Genomic DNA, 14991 nt, shown 5'->3' with positions numbered 1-14991 from the left:
CAGAGGCAGTACAAGCTTACGGTTTCACTAAGTGCCTTATCCCTGTTTTGACTGTAAATAGATGCAAAACAAGAACAAAAATAACCCTGATTCAGGAATATCTATTTCAGTGGAGCAAAGTGAATGTTATTTCTTCTTAAAACAAAGCTGACCAGTCTTCTGCATTTTTTTTTTGTCTTTCTGCAGCAAGAGATGAGAACGTAGCCACTTTCCGTGGCTCCGAATACCTGTGTTATGACCTCTCGCAGAACCCCATTCAAAGCAGCAGTGATGAAATCACACTGTCCTTCAAGACATGGCAGCGCAACGGCCTTATTCTGCACACGGGCAAGTCGGCTGATTATGTCAACCTGGCTCTGAAAGATGGCGCCGTCTCACTGATCATTAACTTGGGATCTGGAGCCTTTGAAGCCATTGTGGAGCCAGTCAGTGGCAAATTTAATGACAACCAATGGCACAACGTAAAAGTGACTCGCAACCTGCGGCAGGTAATGAGGAAAGGAAGAGAACTGTGGTAAAGTTCTGATGTAGTGAATAAACATAACAGTAAATTAATAGCTAGAAGGAAGATGAAAAATGTATATATCTATTTGGAGTGGGAGAGCAGCTACCCTTTAGCAATTTCAGGGAAAACAAGTGCTCATTCATTTACTATGACTTGGCCTCATTGCAATAACTTCATTTCCACTTGATAATTTTCTACCTTTCCTCCCATCTCCAATTTATTTTAACACTATATTTTGTGACAACTTCACTTTTATCTCACTTTTCCTCTGCACTTCCCCCTTCTTTTTCTTTTTTCTTTTTTTCTTATTTCCTTAATTACATTTCAATCTTATCAGTAATATTTTTGTTGCATTTAATTACAGTAGGAATGGAAAGTATTTTCTGCAGCAGCTTTATCCACTTTCTTTTTCTCCTTTATGTCCTGGTAATTGATTTAACCATTTCCATAATATCATTACTTTAATTCTGTAATGGGCCGGATTCACTTGGACTTTCTTTTGCACAAACCTTTTGTGATGAATGACAAACTGTATTGCTGCTCATACCCGAGAATGATATCTGAGTAAGATCATTTCAAGAGGATTTGTGGGGGCTGGATTTTTTTAGTGGATTGGGCTGATAATAGTCTTTGTTTTTTTTGTTTCTCTCTATTTTTCTTTTGTATGTGAGGTACTTATTTTAACCTTATGCTCCTGATACTGGCCGTACTTTTTCCAAATCTTATTTCTTTGCTTTGATTTTCATTATGAAGCTATGCTACGTCTGCTTTTGTCTCTATCCATCTTTCCCTGTGACGACTACATAGACGAGGAATGCTTCTTTGAAGATCCCCTTCCACATACCTTTATTATTAATATTTTTGCCCTTTTATAACTCAATTTATTATTTCTTTGATAATATTTTTATATAGATACCCAGACTTCCCTGTTTCCTAAAATGTATACTTAAGCTTTAATAGGTACAGATGAATATAAATAACCTTCCTTCTGAAAGCTGGTGAAATATATTAAGTCCCCTGGGACCATTTGCAGCATAACAAATAAATGTTCTATTGCACATATGCCCCTTTTAGTTCTTACTGGTTTGTAAATGTGTAGTTTGTCACCCATGATTCTCTCAAATAGATATTTTAACTTTTTTACATTCAAACGCTCGTTGATTTAAGCAAACTATTGCTTATTTATTTTACTTGCACATATTAAAACCAATCATTTCATACTTTTATGGGATGGAAAAGCTAACTTAAGGAATTTCTATAATAATAGAAAAGAATGATCCTTGTGAGGACGTTAACAATCACTGTCAAGCTGTAGGAAAATAATTTTCTCTCTTCTCTCCCCCCCCCAATAAATTTTGGGCATCTCCCCCCCCCCCTGAATTTTCATATCAGTAGTCATTTTAGAGAATGGGTTTTTTTAAAAGGCCATAAGAATTGGAGCCAATTTATCTTTCACAGGAATTCTATTCTGTTTAAGAGAGCAATAAAGAAGATGGGCCAACCACATACTTACTGCAGACAGCGCTTCTTAGGGCCAGGATCTGGAAGGGCACTTCTCTTAATTCTTAAGAGATTGCCAAAAGCCACTTAAACTAGCAGTTCTACAAATGCCTTAAAGTTGACAACCAGTGTCTTGAACTGCTGAAGAATAGTGGGAAAACTCACTGCTTGATCTGTTACATAATGGATTAGCTGAACTTTATGGGGCCAAACAAGAGGTGACCAAGACATTGGTGACAGCAAGCAAAAATGTAAATGTTGCATATATTTGAATATTCCTGGCATTCTAAATCTAATTTGCTGCTGTTCAGTCATTGAATGACTTCCAGGGCTTAAATTACTTAATATTAGGAGAAGGGCGGCCTATAAATTTAAATAAATAAACAAACAACTTTTAACTAAGATTGTCTGTCACTAACTGCTTGTATACATTCTTGCAAGCTCACATTTGTAATAGCAGAAATAGCATCTAGCAACCTTGCTTTTTCTGTCCTTTATTATTATTATTTTATTTTTTTTCTCCCAAACATCATGACCTTCTCCAGTGACTTTTGCCCCTGGTATTATTTCATTTAATATAAAATGATTACACCAAGGTTTATCATCAGCCTTTTTCTCTAGTGCTACAATTCAAAGACATTAGTTTTACTTTATTTAATTTAACTTTTCTGATTTCACATTCATTTATTTATTTATTTCCTTTATTTAGAGGTTCACAAAATCAGCTCACTGTTTTCCTTAGTTTATCAACTAGAAAAATTACACTTTAGTATACCTTTTGATCCATTATTTTTGGCAGTTAGATATTAAGAACTATTTGCCTGTTTTGAGGTATCTTTGAAACCAGAACACTTAATTTTGCATCTTGAGGAACATCAACAATACTGCTTTTCTAGATTCCCTTTTTACCATATGGTTTGATTAGTAAGTCTCATTATAACTTCAAAGTAGTCTTTGTTATATATTAAAATTTAGTTTCATTTAGAGCAGTTTAATTTAATTTGCCTATATATATATTTCCAGGTTTATTTTTTTTAAAAAAAATGCATTTGTGTCATTTTGTTCCAGAGGATCACAAATGTTTATTTCTAAATAACAGGCATGTTTACATAATCATAACAATAGTATGGTATGAGGTCAAATTCTGGTTAAAGGAACATTGGACTACAGCACTACATCTTAAGGTAGAAATTATTTCCCTTGGACTAATTATCTTATTTCATTTAAACTTTCTCATTGTCTGGAAATGGTCATCCTCAAAATATAATTTTAAACTATAACTTTTAATTCATTTTATCCATGTTTCTTTCACAAGTATTTTTATCCACCACAAACTTACATTTTATAATGGTTGTTCTTTTATGTTCTCTTTCAATTTAATAACCATTTTAGTGAATGGTGTATTATTTTTCTGTAAATAGGAGATAATTTTATTTAACGATGGGCAAAATCCAAACTAAAACTGACATTTCTAGTTATAACCCAGTTGCCTATTCAAAATACTGACAGAGGATCTGGTAATATAGAATTTACAGCAGTTTTTTTTTTAAAAAAATAGGTATTTGTTGTTGCTTTCCTATACTATTCAGACAACATACAAATATAACAGAATGAAATAACATTTTTGTTGAATAATAGAATTTTTTCTCTATCAAGAAATGCTTCATGGAACACATTAAAATTAACATATTATGAAATACTTTTCAATTAGAAAAACCAATGCAGGTTTTCTATGAGCAAGCATAAATGTTTGTCTCTCTTATAATTCAAATTTTCTATTTTTGTCCATATAGCCTGACACCATAAACTTATAAAATAACAGCTATACATTCATTTTTTAAAAAAGCATATACAGTTTTTTTAAAATAACATTTTGTCGCATAGTGAAATTACTATACATTAACTTAATTCAAAGTAGTTTGTGTCCCAGTAAATTTACTATATGGTTATTTTCACAAAAAATGCTTGTCTTAATGGTAGAATTGAGAAAGGATAAATATTTTTCACCAGCACTTTCAGAAAAAGGTTGATAATATTATTTATCTTTCCTGTAGATATACTTAAATATGCAGATCCAAATAATATATAAAGCAAAGGAAATGGTACAAATTCTATGTGCCATGCTTCTCAGTCATGCTTTCAGCATGTTATGAAAGGCTTTTTAAAATAATAATTTTCATGATCAAAAATAGAAGAATATGAAAATAGCACTGACATTGCTGCTGTAATATCTTTCTGTTACATATTGTTTTGATTTGATTTTGAGACCAAAATCCACAATGGCAATTTAAAAAACAACACATACATGAGTTGCAGCGGCACAGTGGTTAGAATTCAGAACTGCAGGCTACTTCTGCTGCCTGCCTGTAATTTGGCAGTTCAAATCTCATCAGGCTCAAGGTTGACTCAGCATTCCATCATTCTGAGGTGTGTAAAATGAGGACCCAGATTGTTGGGGGCAGTATGCTGACTGTAAAACCACTTACAGGGGGCTGTGAAGTCCTGTGAAGAGGTATATAAGTCTAAGTGCTATTGTTATCAAAAGAGAACAGATCCTACTAATAATTGTTATTGCTTTTGTCTATTCATCAAAATGGTATTTAAGGATGCATATTTATATTATTAACTTCAAATAATAAAATATAACAACATAGCATAAATAAACCTGAAACAAAGACAAATTTATTTGAAATTATAACATTTAAATTTATCTGAGCAGGAGGTTGAACAGAACAACCTTACTGGTCCAATCTCATGCAACCCACAATCGCTTCAAACAATGTGGAACTTAATTTCACAACTGCAGCATTTTTTTTCAAATAAATTTTAGACTCGCTGCAGATATATATTTTTTGTCCTTGTGCATCTCTATTCAAATATGTTTACTAGGCTATTGAAAGACTGTAAAAATGATAAAACAAAATGAAAACTGTAAAATCTATTTGATGAGGTAAATGTGCACATTACAGGGAATTACCCTAATTTTGGTGTTTCAAAAAAGACATCAAACCCTTCTCTCTCAAATTTGCATAATTGAAGAATTCCAGCACCTACTGGAAACCAGTAGAACTAAAAACTCAGTTATCAGCATATGTTTCCCCATGTTGGTAACACCTCTAAATACTACTAATTAAATATTTCTTTGAAGTCCTTCAAACAAATAAGCATCACCAAACTTAGCAGTTTGGAAATCAGTTATAAAACTATCCATGGGCAAGAAAGACAAGTCTTTCCTCAAATGACATGTTAAATTATGTGAACCTTTTTCCATTCAATCCAAAATGCCTGCTGCAAGCAATCTTCATGCCTCCTTCAATTAGGGAAACTTCTCCCCACTTTCCTGAATATTGCAGGTGAGCTACATGTTGTCTGTTAGTTCGGACTTTTATATTCAGTATGTCTTTCCTGAAAGTTCAACTACCGTAAAGAAAGAAAAAAAACCCTGGGAATTGGTGGATGCATATGAATTGTCAAGCAATTGCCTATACTCAAGAGATAGGTTGAGTTGGTTAGAATATCTGAGCCATACCAGAGGGTAGTATTGAATGGAACTCCAAAAGGAGTTTGAAATGAATTGGGAAGTGGGACAGAATGGTTAAAATCACTCGTAATGGTTTGCCATTATTTATGTGAGTAGAGAAGTACAGAGGGCAAATACATATTTGATTTTCACTTGAAAAATAAGTATTGTTTGCAGCCTTCAAATTCTACTCGGGTTTTAGAGAAAATATCCCTTGTTTCTGAGAGTGGGATGGGTAATTAATAGCATAAGAATGGGAAGGGCAGGCATCTCCCTTCCTCCTAGCAATCTCTATGGCATGGTTCCCAGATAGTCCTGTTCATGCTGTCCTCTTTTTCACTCTGTGTGTGTCGGGCACCCCATGCCTTTTTTTGAAAAACTAACACTAGACCATTCATGCAATGTGTCATTTTTACTAACCGACTAATGTACTAACACCCTAACGACTCATCTTTGCTTTTGGTTATTTTAATTAACAATCGTTCTGTTCACAATTTTTTAATTTCCTTTCTTCCCCCTTTTCCGCAAAGCACTCAGGCATTGGACACGCTATGGTAAACAAACTACATTGTCTGGTAGATATCATTCTTATTGTCTCTTTTTTTGGGTTTGCCGTGTGTTATCTTCCTTTCCCTCTCCATCTCCCACCCCCCCTATTTTTCTTCCGCTTTGAACTTACCTTCACTTTCTTCTTCTTCTTGTTTTGATTTTGCTATAGTTACCTTTTCTCCCTATTTGTATTTCTATATATTTTCCATAAGACAAAAACAAAGGAAAATAAATACAATAGTCCTGGAAATGGGATTTAATTATCTCTTTCGCTGGCTTCTTCACTTTATCTATTTTAAAAGATTTTTTAATTGTATTTTTGTCAATATTTTGCTAATCCCTTTTCTTTCTTTCTTTTAGTCCCCCCACCTTTTTTTAAGTTTGGGGAGGTGAAACTTTCTTTTTCTGTTTTTTCTGAAGGTTTTTAACTCAACTACCATGTTGTGAGCCCAGTTTTTTCTCCTTCATTTTTTCTTTCTTTTTTTTTGTTCTAACAACAGTTGTAGGCAAAACTGGGCCAAACTTCCCTCTTTTTTTCTCACTCCATCTTAACCTCTTCATCAGGCCAGCCTCCACACATATTCTTTCTCTGTCTTTTTGAAATGCCACCAGCCATAACCAACAGAAGCTCAGCCAGTTGTTTGGTTCAGGGCAATATATACGCTTGCATGGCATGTCTATGTCTGGTTAATCCCTACCTCCTTTCCCAAACACCATACTGCAGTTATCTCTCTCCATCTGTCCACCAAATCACTAATCTAACTTTTAAATCACATACATATATCATTTTCACAACCTTCCTATCCTGCCCCCCACCTTCTGTTTTCCATTGCTCTCCATGAATTATGGGGTTTGGACTATTTTTAGATTTTTAAAATTTAGTCTTCCTTTCTTTCAAGCATTGTTTTTCTCCTTTTATAGTTTATGGTTTCATTTTTGTTTTTTTAAAAAGAATGCATGCAAGTGTGAAAAAAAAAATATCTCTGTCCTTCTGGATTTTGAAAAAAAAAAACCAGTGGCATGGGTGTGCTGAAGTAGAGAGTGTGAGCACGTTTGCCAATTTTTTTTCTCTTGTTTTCAAATTCACTTTGTATTTTTCATTTTTGTTGGTGTATGGTTGACTTCTTTCTTTCATTTTTTAAAATCCTGATTTTTTTAAAATAATTGTACTCTTTTCTTTTTTCTTTTTAAGTTGCAGTACTGGGTGGTGGTGGGTGTCTTTGTAGGCACATAGCATGTTCATTCCATAATGTATTGAAAGTGAGATCCCTTTCCTTCCTCCCTTCCCTGAATGCATGTTCATTTGTGTGCTGTGAGCCAAATAAATACAAAGAAGCAAAATCAAATATATCAACTTCATCATTAGTGTCTTTGCTAACAGTCATAACTAACAATAATCACTATCAATAAGGGCTAATAAATCATACTATCAGCTCAGATAAGCGCTCCCGTCCACCAATTGCTCCATTTTCTGGCCTTATTAAATGGAAGCCATCAATGGCAGGTAGAATAGCTTATGTTTTTGGCAGTAGCAAAGTTGAACTAGCAATGCAGGTGATTAAGGACTTGGAATGGAGGGACAAAAAGCAGACCAGAAAATGGAACTGAGCTGCAATGAATCAACAAAGATCTGCAAAACCTATCCTAAAAGTTTTATAAAAATAGGGAGAGGACTTGCTCTTATAAGAACCGTAAGATCATTGCTGGGAATTTTGTTTTTCTTTTTTTCTTTTTGTTTTGTCCATTGCATCCTTTAAACAGGTGACAATCTCTGTGGATGGAATCCTCACCACTACTGGCTACACACAAGAGGATTATACCATGCTTGGATCAGATGACTTCTTCTACGTTGGTGGAAGTCCCAGTACAGCTGATTTACCTGGATCTCCTATCAGCAATAACTTCATGGGTTGTCTGAAGGAGGTAAATGTTTCAAATCAACAGTATTATCTTGCTTGGTATTCTTTATTAAATAACTTCTTTGTCTGCCATTCATCTTTTTTAAAAAAACTGAATACCACACTCTATATACCGTTGGCAAACTTAACCTGTCCTCATACAGCTGAATGAATCTTTCACATGTAAGAGGAAAGGATACTTGTTAGCAATCCATACTGGGCTTATACCCAATGTTAGAATACCGAACAGAGTATATGTGGCAGTTGTGGTTGTTCAGCCAATAACACAGACCAATATAGTAAAGGTATAAATATTGTTCATAATGTATACAATAGACTAACAAGCATATACAGTCCATTAATTATTCCATACAATACCATAATACATTCCATAGACCAACATTTAGCACACAGCAATATAGTACATTATTAGCACATAGCAATATTAGCACACAGCTATATAGCAAGCATTATCAAGACTAACTGCAATAGCTACCAACAACCAACAACACATTACAATCCAATACAATGCAAGAGAGAGCAACATATCTGTCTCCCTTATATGGCTAATTGAAGCCTAGCCCTTAAAGTAACATTATACTATTTCCTCCAAACATACATTGCTGGTTAGTTCATATATTGATAATCCCAACCAGTGTGGTACATAGTACTGACAATGCTGGCAATCTCAGAGAAACCTTGAGGTTTGCAGAAATATAATAATGTTGAAGAAAAACACACTAAAGAAATTTCTGTTTGACTAGAAAATGTTAACTATTCTGAAAATGAGAGGAAATGGAATGGGGTATGCATTGGGCTGGCTAAGGTCTCTGTAAATGACATTAGATAAATAATGTATTAAATAAAGTGGGTTCCTTAGTGAAACCTGCTTCACAGAAGATTTACAGTTTCAATAACAGCAGTTAAATCAGCAAGAATGATGGCGAAGAAGAATTCACCTGTAATATTGGGATAAGATTTAATTGAGGCAAGGAAGGAAGAAAGTTGGATGTTTATGATAGAATATGGCTTGGAAAGTGATGAAAGTTGGTTTGTTTTAGAAATGAATTACTGATATACAGTATAGGGGAACATGGGGGATGTTTTAGTGAGAAAAAAATTCCTGAAAGTTGCAAACAATGTTGTGAAAGAGAACAAGATGAAAAAGGCACAACAATTTTCATAGAATTTTTTTAAAAATACAGTGGTACCTCTACTTAAGAACTTAATTTGTTCCGTGACCAGGTTCTTAAATAGAAACGTTCTTAAGTAGAAGCAATTTTTCCCATAGGAATCAATATAAAAGCAAATAATGCGTGCAAACCCATTAGGAAAGAAATAAAAGTTTGGAATTTGGGTGGGAGGAGGTGGAGGAAGAAGAGGAGGAGGAGAGTCACTGCCGAAGGAAGAAGGTGAGATGAGAGGGGGAAAAAAATCCAAAACTTTAAGGCTTAAAAAAAAGGGACTCTGACGCGGCGCCCAGATAAAGGAAAACGCTCTGTTCGGTCTGGGCTGCCCAGAGCAAAGGGAGTGTTTTTTTTCTCGGGGCACCGGCAGAGGTTTATTCCCTCTCCAAGTGCCCAAAGAAAGGAAAATGCTTTGTTTGCTCTAGACTGCCAAAGCCTTCTTAAGCGCCACCAAAAGGCTCCTCTGGCAGCCCAGAAAAGCCCGAGATGGCTGGGATTAAAGGGGAAATGGCAGGAAACTGGCTGGGCCTTCGTGCCGCTCTCAAATTTACTGACAAATTTTTCTGGGCTCAGGTTCTTAACTAGAAAATTGTTCTTAAGAAGAGGCAAAAAAATCTTGAACACTCGGTTCTTATCTAGAAAAGTTCTTATGTAGAGGCGTTCTTAAGTGGAGGTACCACTGTAGTGTTGGGTGAAAAAGGTTAAACAAGGAGGCCCTACCTGTTTGAGTAGAATGAAATACTCCCCCACCCCTGGCAAATGATATTTGAAACTCAAAGAAAAAATGCTGGAAGAAGAGAGAGATTTATACATGAGTGATAGAGGTCCATCAAAGAGTACAATTGAAAAATGAATGTACTGTAAGTTTCAAAAAATAAGATGAAAAGCAACCAATGAACTATGTGAAAATATTGAAAGAATAATGATGCAGGGATAGATGTGAAAATGTTAAAATAAGAATCTAATATACTTTTGGAGTGATGCACAACTTGTTTAAACATCTAGGCAAAGATTGCATCTATGCCTGATTATTGAAATAATGCTACTATCCCCCTTTATTCCATCTCTGTAACAAGTAGAACTATAATCACCACTAACATCTTCAATCATCTGAATGCCTTTACAGTCCACCACTCACTACCTTCATGTATAGTACATCTGGCTAGCTACGTCTTTTTACAGCATGAGATCATTCAAACTATCTGAAAAAAATAGATGAAGTTTGGCAATATCTGAAATAGCCCTCCTGAGTTGCTGAGATTCAGTAGTTGCACATGCCTGGAGTAAGGAAGAATTCTGGTCATAATCCCCCATTCACAATTGAATCAAAGCTATGGTTGAAAACCAGACTTGCAACAACTGAGTTGTCCCCTTTAAATCCATGCCATTTTTTAAAATCATCCATTTCAGACTGAACAGTTTTTGCATCCAGGCCTTTGAACAGATGATTAATGGTTTAATTTCTAATAACTTTTCATTTTATGGAACCCTGCTATGTCTCTGCATCTGGTGAACCAAGCTATTTAAAGCTGTGTTAATTTTGCTAATTGCTCTATGTTTATTTGAATTACTGGCACCTGCAGGTTTTGGGACCATGTTTGGGGCTTTATAGTTTCCCTGCTCCTTAGTGGGGAAAATGGACAGAACTGTTTCCTCAGTTAAAATCAATAACCTTGGCAGAAAGTCCTGAATCATGTTTGTTCTCAACTCCATCATCTATCACAGCTGAAAGCAATGTTTCAGAGTAAAAGATGTTGGCATGTCTAAGAAAGCAGTCCTACTGTTAAGTAACCATCAGGGGTGAAATGATACCAGTTTGGTCCAGTATGGGCCTACCAGTAGTGGCGGCTGCCGGTGGTTGGGAGAACTGGTTGTGAAGACACTGCAAGGCAATCCACCTGCCTGGACATAGCTTTTTTCTTTTTAAATCCTCTGTACATGCACAAAGCTCTCTGTACATGCCCAGAGGGTGGAAAAGAATCCGTGCAAGCAGACTGTGGCTCAAAAAGTACCTGCACGAAGGGCGCAAGTGCCTGCACAGAAAGTATACTTCTAAACTGGTAGGGAGGGTAAGTAGATTTTACCGCTGGAAACTATGTATTATTTCAAGAAGGTGATCGTGAGACCAGAGAAAAAGCATTTGAAAGAACATCACTTTGGTTTTATTAATTTGTTAGCTACCATAATCACAAGTTTGTGGCAAATGATTTATAAAAATAGTTGAACAAGATATAAAATACAATAAATATTTTAAAAACTCACAAAATATATGCCTCAAACTTCAAAAGCCACTGGAAACACTTTGCATTTAGCTTTTATCATAAGTCACAGTTTCCAGAAGACCACACTGGAGACAAATTAATCTTCAGTTGGAGGTCATTCCTGAAGGCCAGCCCTATTAGCAAACAACAGGGCTTCTAAGCTTTACCCTTTTCTTGAAAATGGTAGAAATCAGTGCATCTCCCAGCATAAGCATAAGCATAGTTTTTGGGCTGACATTAGTGTGGAGATTTGGTCCTGCAGATAGCTAGATGCCAAACCACAAAGGTCTTTATAGATCAATAACAGCATTTTAAATTCCGCTGGGAAATTAATAGGAATCTCATGATGTGCCTGAAAACAGATATAAAACCTGTTCAATAGTCAACTTATGTGAGCATCCAGCCCTCTGCGTTTTGCACCAAGCAAAGTTTTTAGGTATCTTTGTAGAGTGTGTTCCAGTGATCTAAATTGGTTGGTGCATTCAGATTCTCTCACTTCAACCTGTGCAGCTCACACACAATGGTATTATTCAGGTGAACCATGAATCATTCCAGATGACAACTAAGGCCTTAGACAAATCATGCACCACAGCCTCAGGAATAACCCCAAGTTCCCTCTGAACTACTATTGGTTCCAACAATCGTCTGAGGTTGTCTTTTGGGATAGGCTTATCCTCCCTGCAATGTGGGCAGTTGCGGAGAACCCCAGGGCCAAGAAGGAGTGACCCATCAATAGCAAGGGACAGATGTCAATGTCTTGCCACTGCCCTTTGCTACTTAAATGTTTTAATGTATAGCTAAGTTTTTCCCTGTGTTCCCTTCCTTGAGAATATCAATATGCTTAACATTCCTTGAGAATTATCAATTCTCAGAAAACAACTTTCCATTTTACTTTCAAACTATTTTTTAAAAACCCTAGAATTTCATTGAAGTTATTGATACTTATTTTAACCCACAGAAATGATACTGAACAAATCCAAAACAATCTACCAGTACTTTACGATGGATGACTTGGTTCCTCTTATACTTTCTGATTTCCTACCCATTTTAATGATCCTACCCATTTTAATGATTTCCTACCCATTTTAATGATCCAGTACAGATGAAATACCTCTTAAACCTTCGTTTAACTTTCAGTTTATGCTGAGATTTGTAGTTATCTTGCCCGAAAGAGTCTTTTCATATATTTTTTTTAATCCAAAGGTCATAGCAGTTTCTGGTATATGTGTTTTTAAAGATAGAACCAATATCCTATTGAACATGGAAGGTGAGGTTGATAGGAGAAATTAGCACAATCTATGCAACAAGAAACTTTTGTTAAAAAATCTTCATATTGTAGTTGGTTTCAGAATTTTGAAAGCAGGAGATGAGTCTTCAGTTTGTTCAGTGCCACCCAATATATTGAAGGTACTGTAGGCTGGTATAATGTGCTATATCTCCAAATGCCAACATGCAAAAAATACTGCATATTGAAGAAAAATATGCACAACCCCACTAATAGGTAGGTGTTGGTATGAAGTAATTTTTGATTTTTCTGAGTTGTATGTGCCTCATATTTCATCTTTTAAATGATATTCAGCTCAATATTTTCTCTGTTTTGTTTTGGAATACTGATAGCTGCCTTGAATCTTCAAAATGAGGTGGGTCAAACGTTCAACTGAATATGCTTAAGGAGAAAATGCCACTAATAGCATCCACTTCAAGTACAAATGAGTTAGTTCACTATCACAATATGGAGGAAAATTTCTGCTGAATGAGTTACTATAGGTGTTCTGCAAAGTATCTGAATGGCTGCTTTACAAAGTACAGTACATTATGGCAACTAAAGTAGTTGCTGGAGAGTTAAAGTAGCCACACTTCAAAGTTAAAGTAGCTATACTGCTGCTTTGAAGTCAGCCACCATGCATGCATATGCACACACAAATACTTTATATTTCTGGCAGTCTCTTTACCTGGATAAACATACATACAACTTGGGATAGCTTTGAATCAGCTTTGTTAGCGTTCTGGAGGACACTCCTCTTTTAATATTTCATATTAAAATAATAATGTTTATACACAGCAGGATGCTTTGTGAAGCACATGCTTTTGAATATTTTGTGTACCTCAGACGAATATTTATGTGAGGAAATAAGCATAATAAATGCATCCATAGGTCTATGTCACCATGCATGTAAATCACAAACAGGCTGTATGAATAGTATAACACATAGATATACCTTGCATTAGCATGTATGGTGCTTGGGTTTTAAAGATAACAGGATAGTAATCATGATCATAGATGTCACTGTACGTGCACTCGCATGCATGCATTTATTTATTGATATAATAACATGATTATATGCTCAGAAATTTTGTATTGACATATGAAAAAAATATATTTTTAAAAATATTCACTTTATGCCAGTTAGATTGTCCATTCAATTAATGTATGTCCTGATGATTTTCAACTACTTAATATTTCCAACAGAGTAAAATGCTTTATCTTTATCAGTAAATAATTGTCCATCACTGGTCTGAATCTCAGAAACAAAATTTCATTGTTGTTCTTATTTCAAATGATAAGCCAATAACTATTCAAATTGTTGTGAGTACAGAAGCCCCAGTTTAAATTTTTCTACTATAAATGCTTGATATGATTAATCTGTGGGGTTTCTAATGTATAACAAGAATAAATCCAACTTATCTCTTCCAACTGTGTAAGATAAGAGTCTTTGAGATTCTTGTTTGCTGAGGTGAAACAATAATGGATCCCGTGTAATTTTTTATTATTATTCTCTATTGTCTATTTTATTATTATTTATTTTATTTATTATTATTTATTTTATTTATTATTCTCTATTGTCTATTTTAAAAGCTTTCCTATTTCTCTCAGATGAGGAATTGCTTTTTAGGGAAGATTATAGTTCAGAAGCACTATTAGAAAAACTATTAAAATTCTGCTTTTGACCCAGTCAGATTCCACACTTTTGTTCATTTTTTTCAAAACAATAATTGAACATATTATCAAATGTGTTCAAATAAGTATCAAATATCATTGAAAATGTCTACAAAGTAGCCTGAGGCACAATTAGATTATACAATTCCTCTGTTGCTGACCTAAGACACAAAAAGGCTCCTGTTTCAAAACTGAAGAATATCCAGTGATTACAGAAAAAAAATAACCTGGTATAAGTTTGATTTTGACATGTGACAGTAATATAAAACATTATTTTGTGTGTCATCGGAATCAGAATAAAATAAAAATCTGAAGGAAGGAATTTAAATTATGGCTTTGGAAAGTATTCCAAGGCACATTTTAGTTAGATCTAAGCAAGTTTTGAAATGTTATATAGCTACATCTTTTTCAAAATTCAACTGACTGACTTGAAAATTATCCACAACTATCGTGCACAGGAAATACCTCTGTTAGAATTTCTAACAAAGAAAGTGGTTACAGCACTTTTTTGGCCATGTCCCACCTAAGCATCTCTAAAATCCTGAGGCCTCCTCCCCATCACATATAATTGACATGCATAAGCGCACTATTGTGCCTACCATCCTTGTTCTTCTGTCTTATAATCCTTTTTAT

General features: G+C 34.9%; 1 protein-coding gene across 1 annotated transcript in view; it reads left to right on the top strand.

The window, feature by feature from the left end:
• The window catches only part of NRXN3 (neurexin 3), a 1550407-nt gene that overhangs the window by 458701 nt on the left and 1076715 nt on the right, over positions 1-14991 (top strand). The window contains exons 5-6 of the mRNA XM_070753995.1: positions 187-488; positions 7836-7997. Of these exons, the coding sequence (XP_070610096.1) occupies positions 187-488; positions 7836-7997 (464 nt within the window). The remainder of the gene's footprint in view (positions 1-186; positions 489-7835; positions 7998-14991) is intronic.

Source organism: Erythrolamprus reginae, chromosome 1 (assembly GCF_031021105.1).
Source record: "Erythrolamprus reginae isolate rEryReg1 chromosome 1, rEryReg1.hap1, whole genome shotgun sequence".
NCBI lineage: Eukaryota > Metazoa > Chordata > Lepidosauria > Squamata > Dipsadidae > Erythrolamprus > Erythrolamprus reginae.
The sequence above is the reverse complement of the archived record's forward strand: the minus strand, read 5'-3'. Positions and strand labels throughout refer to the sequence as shown.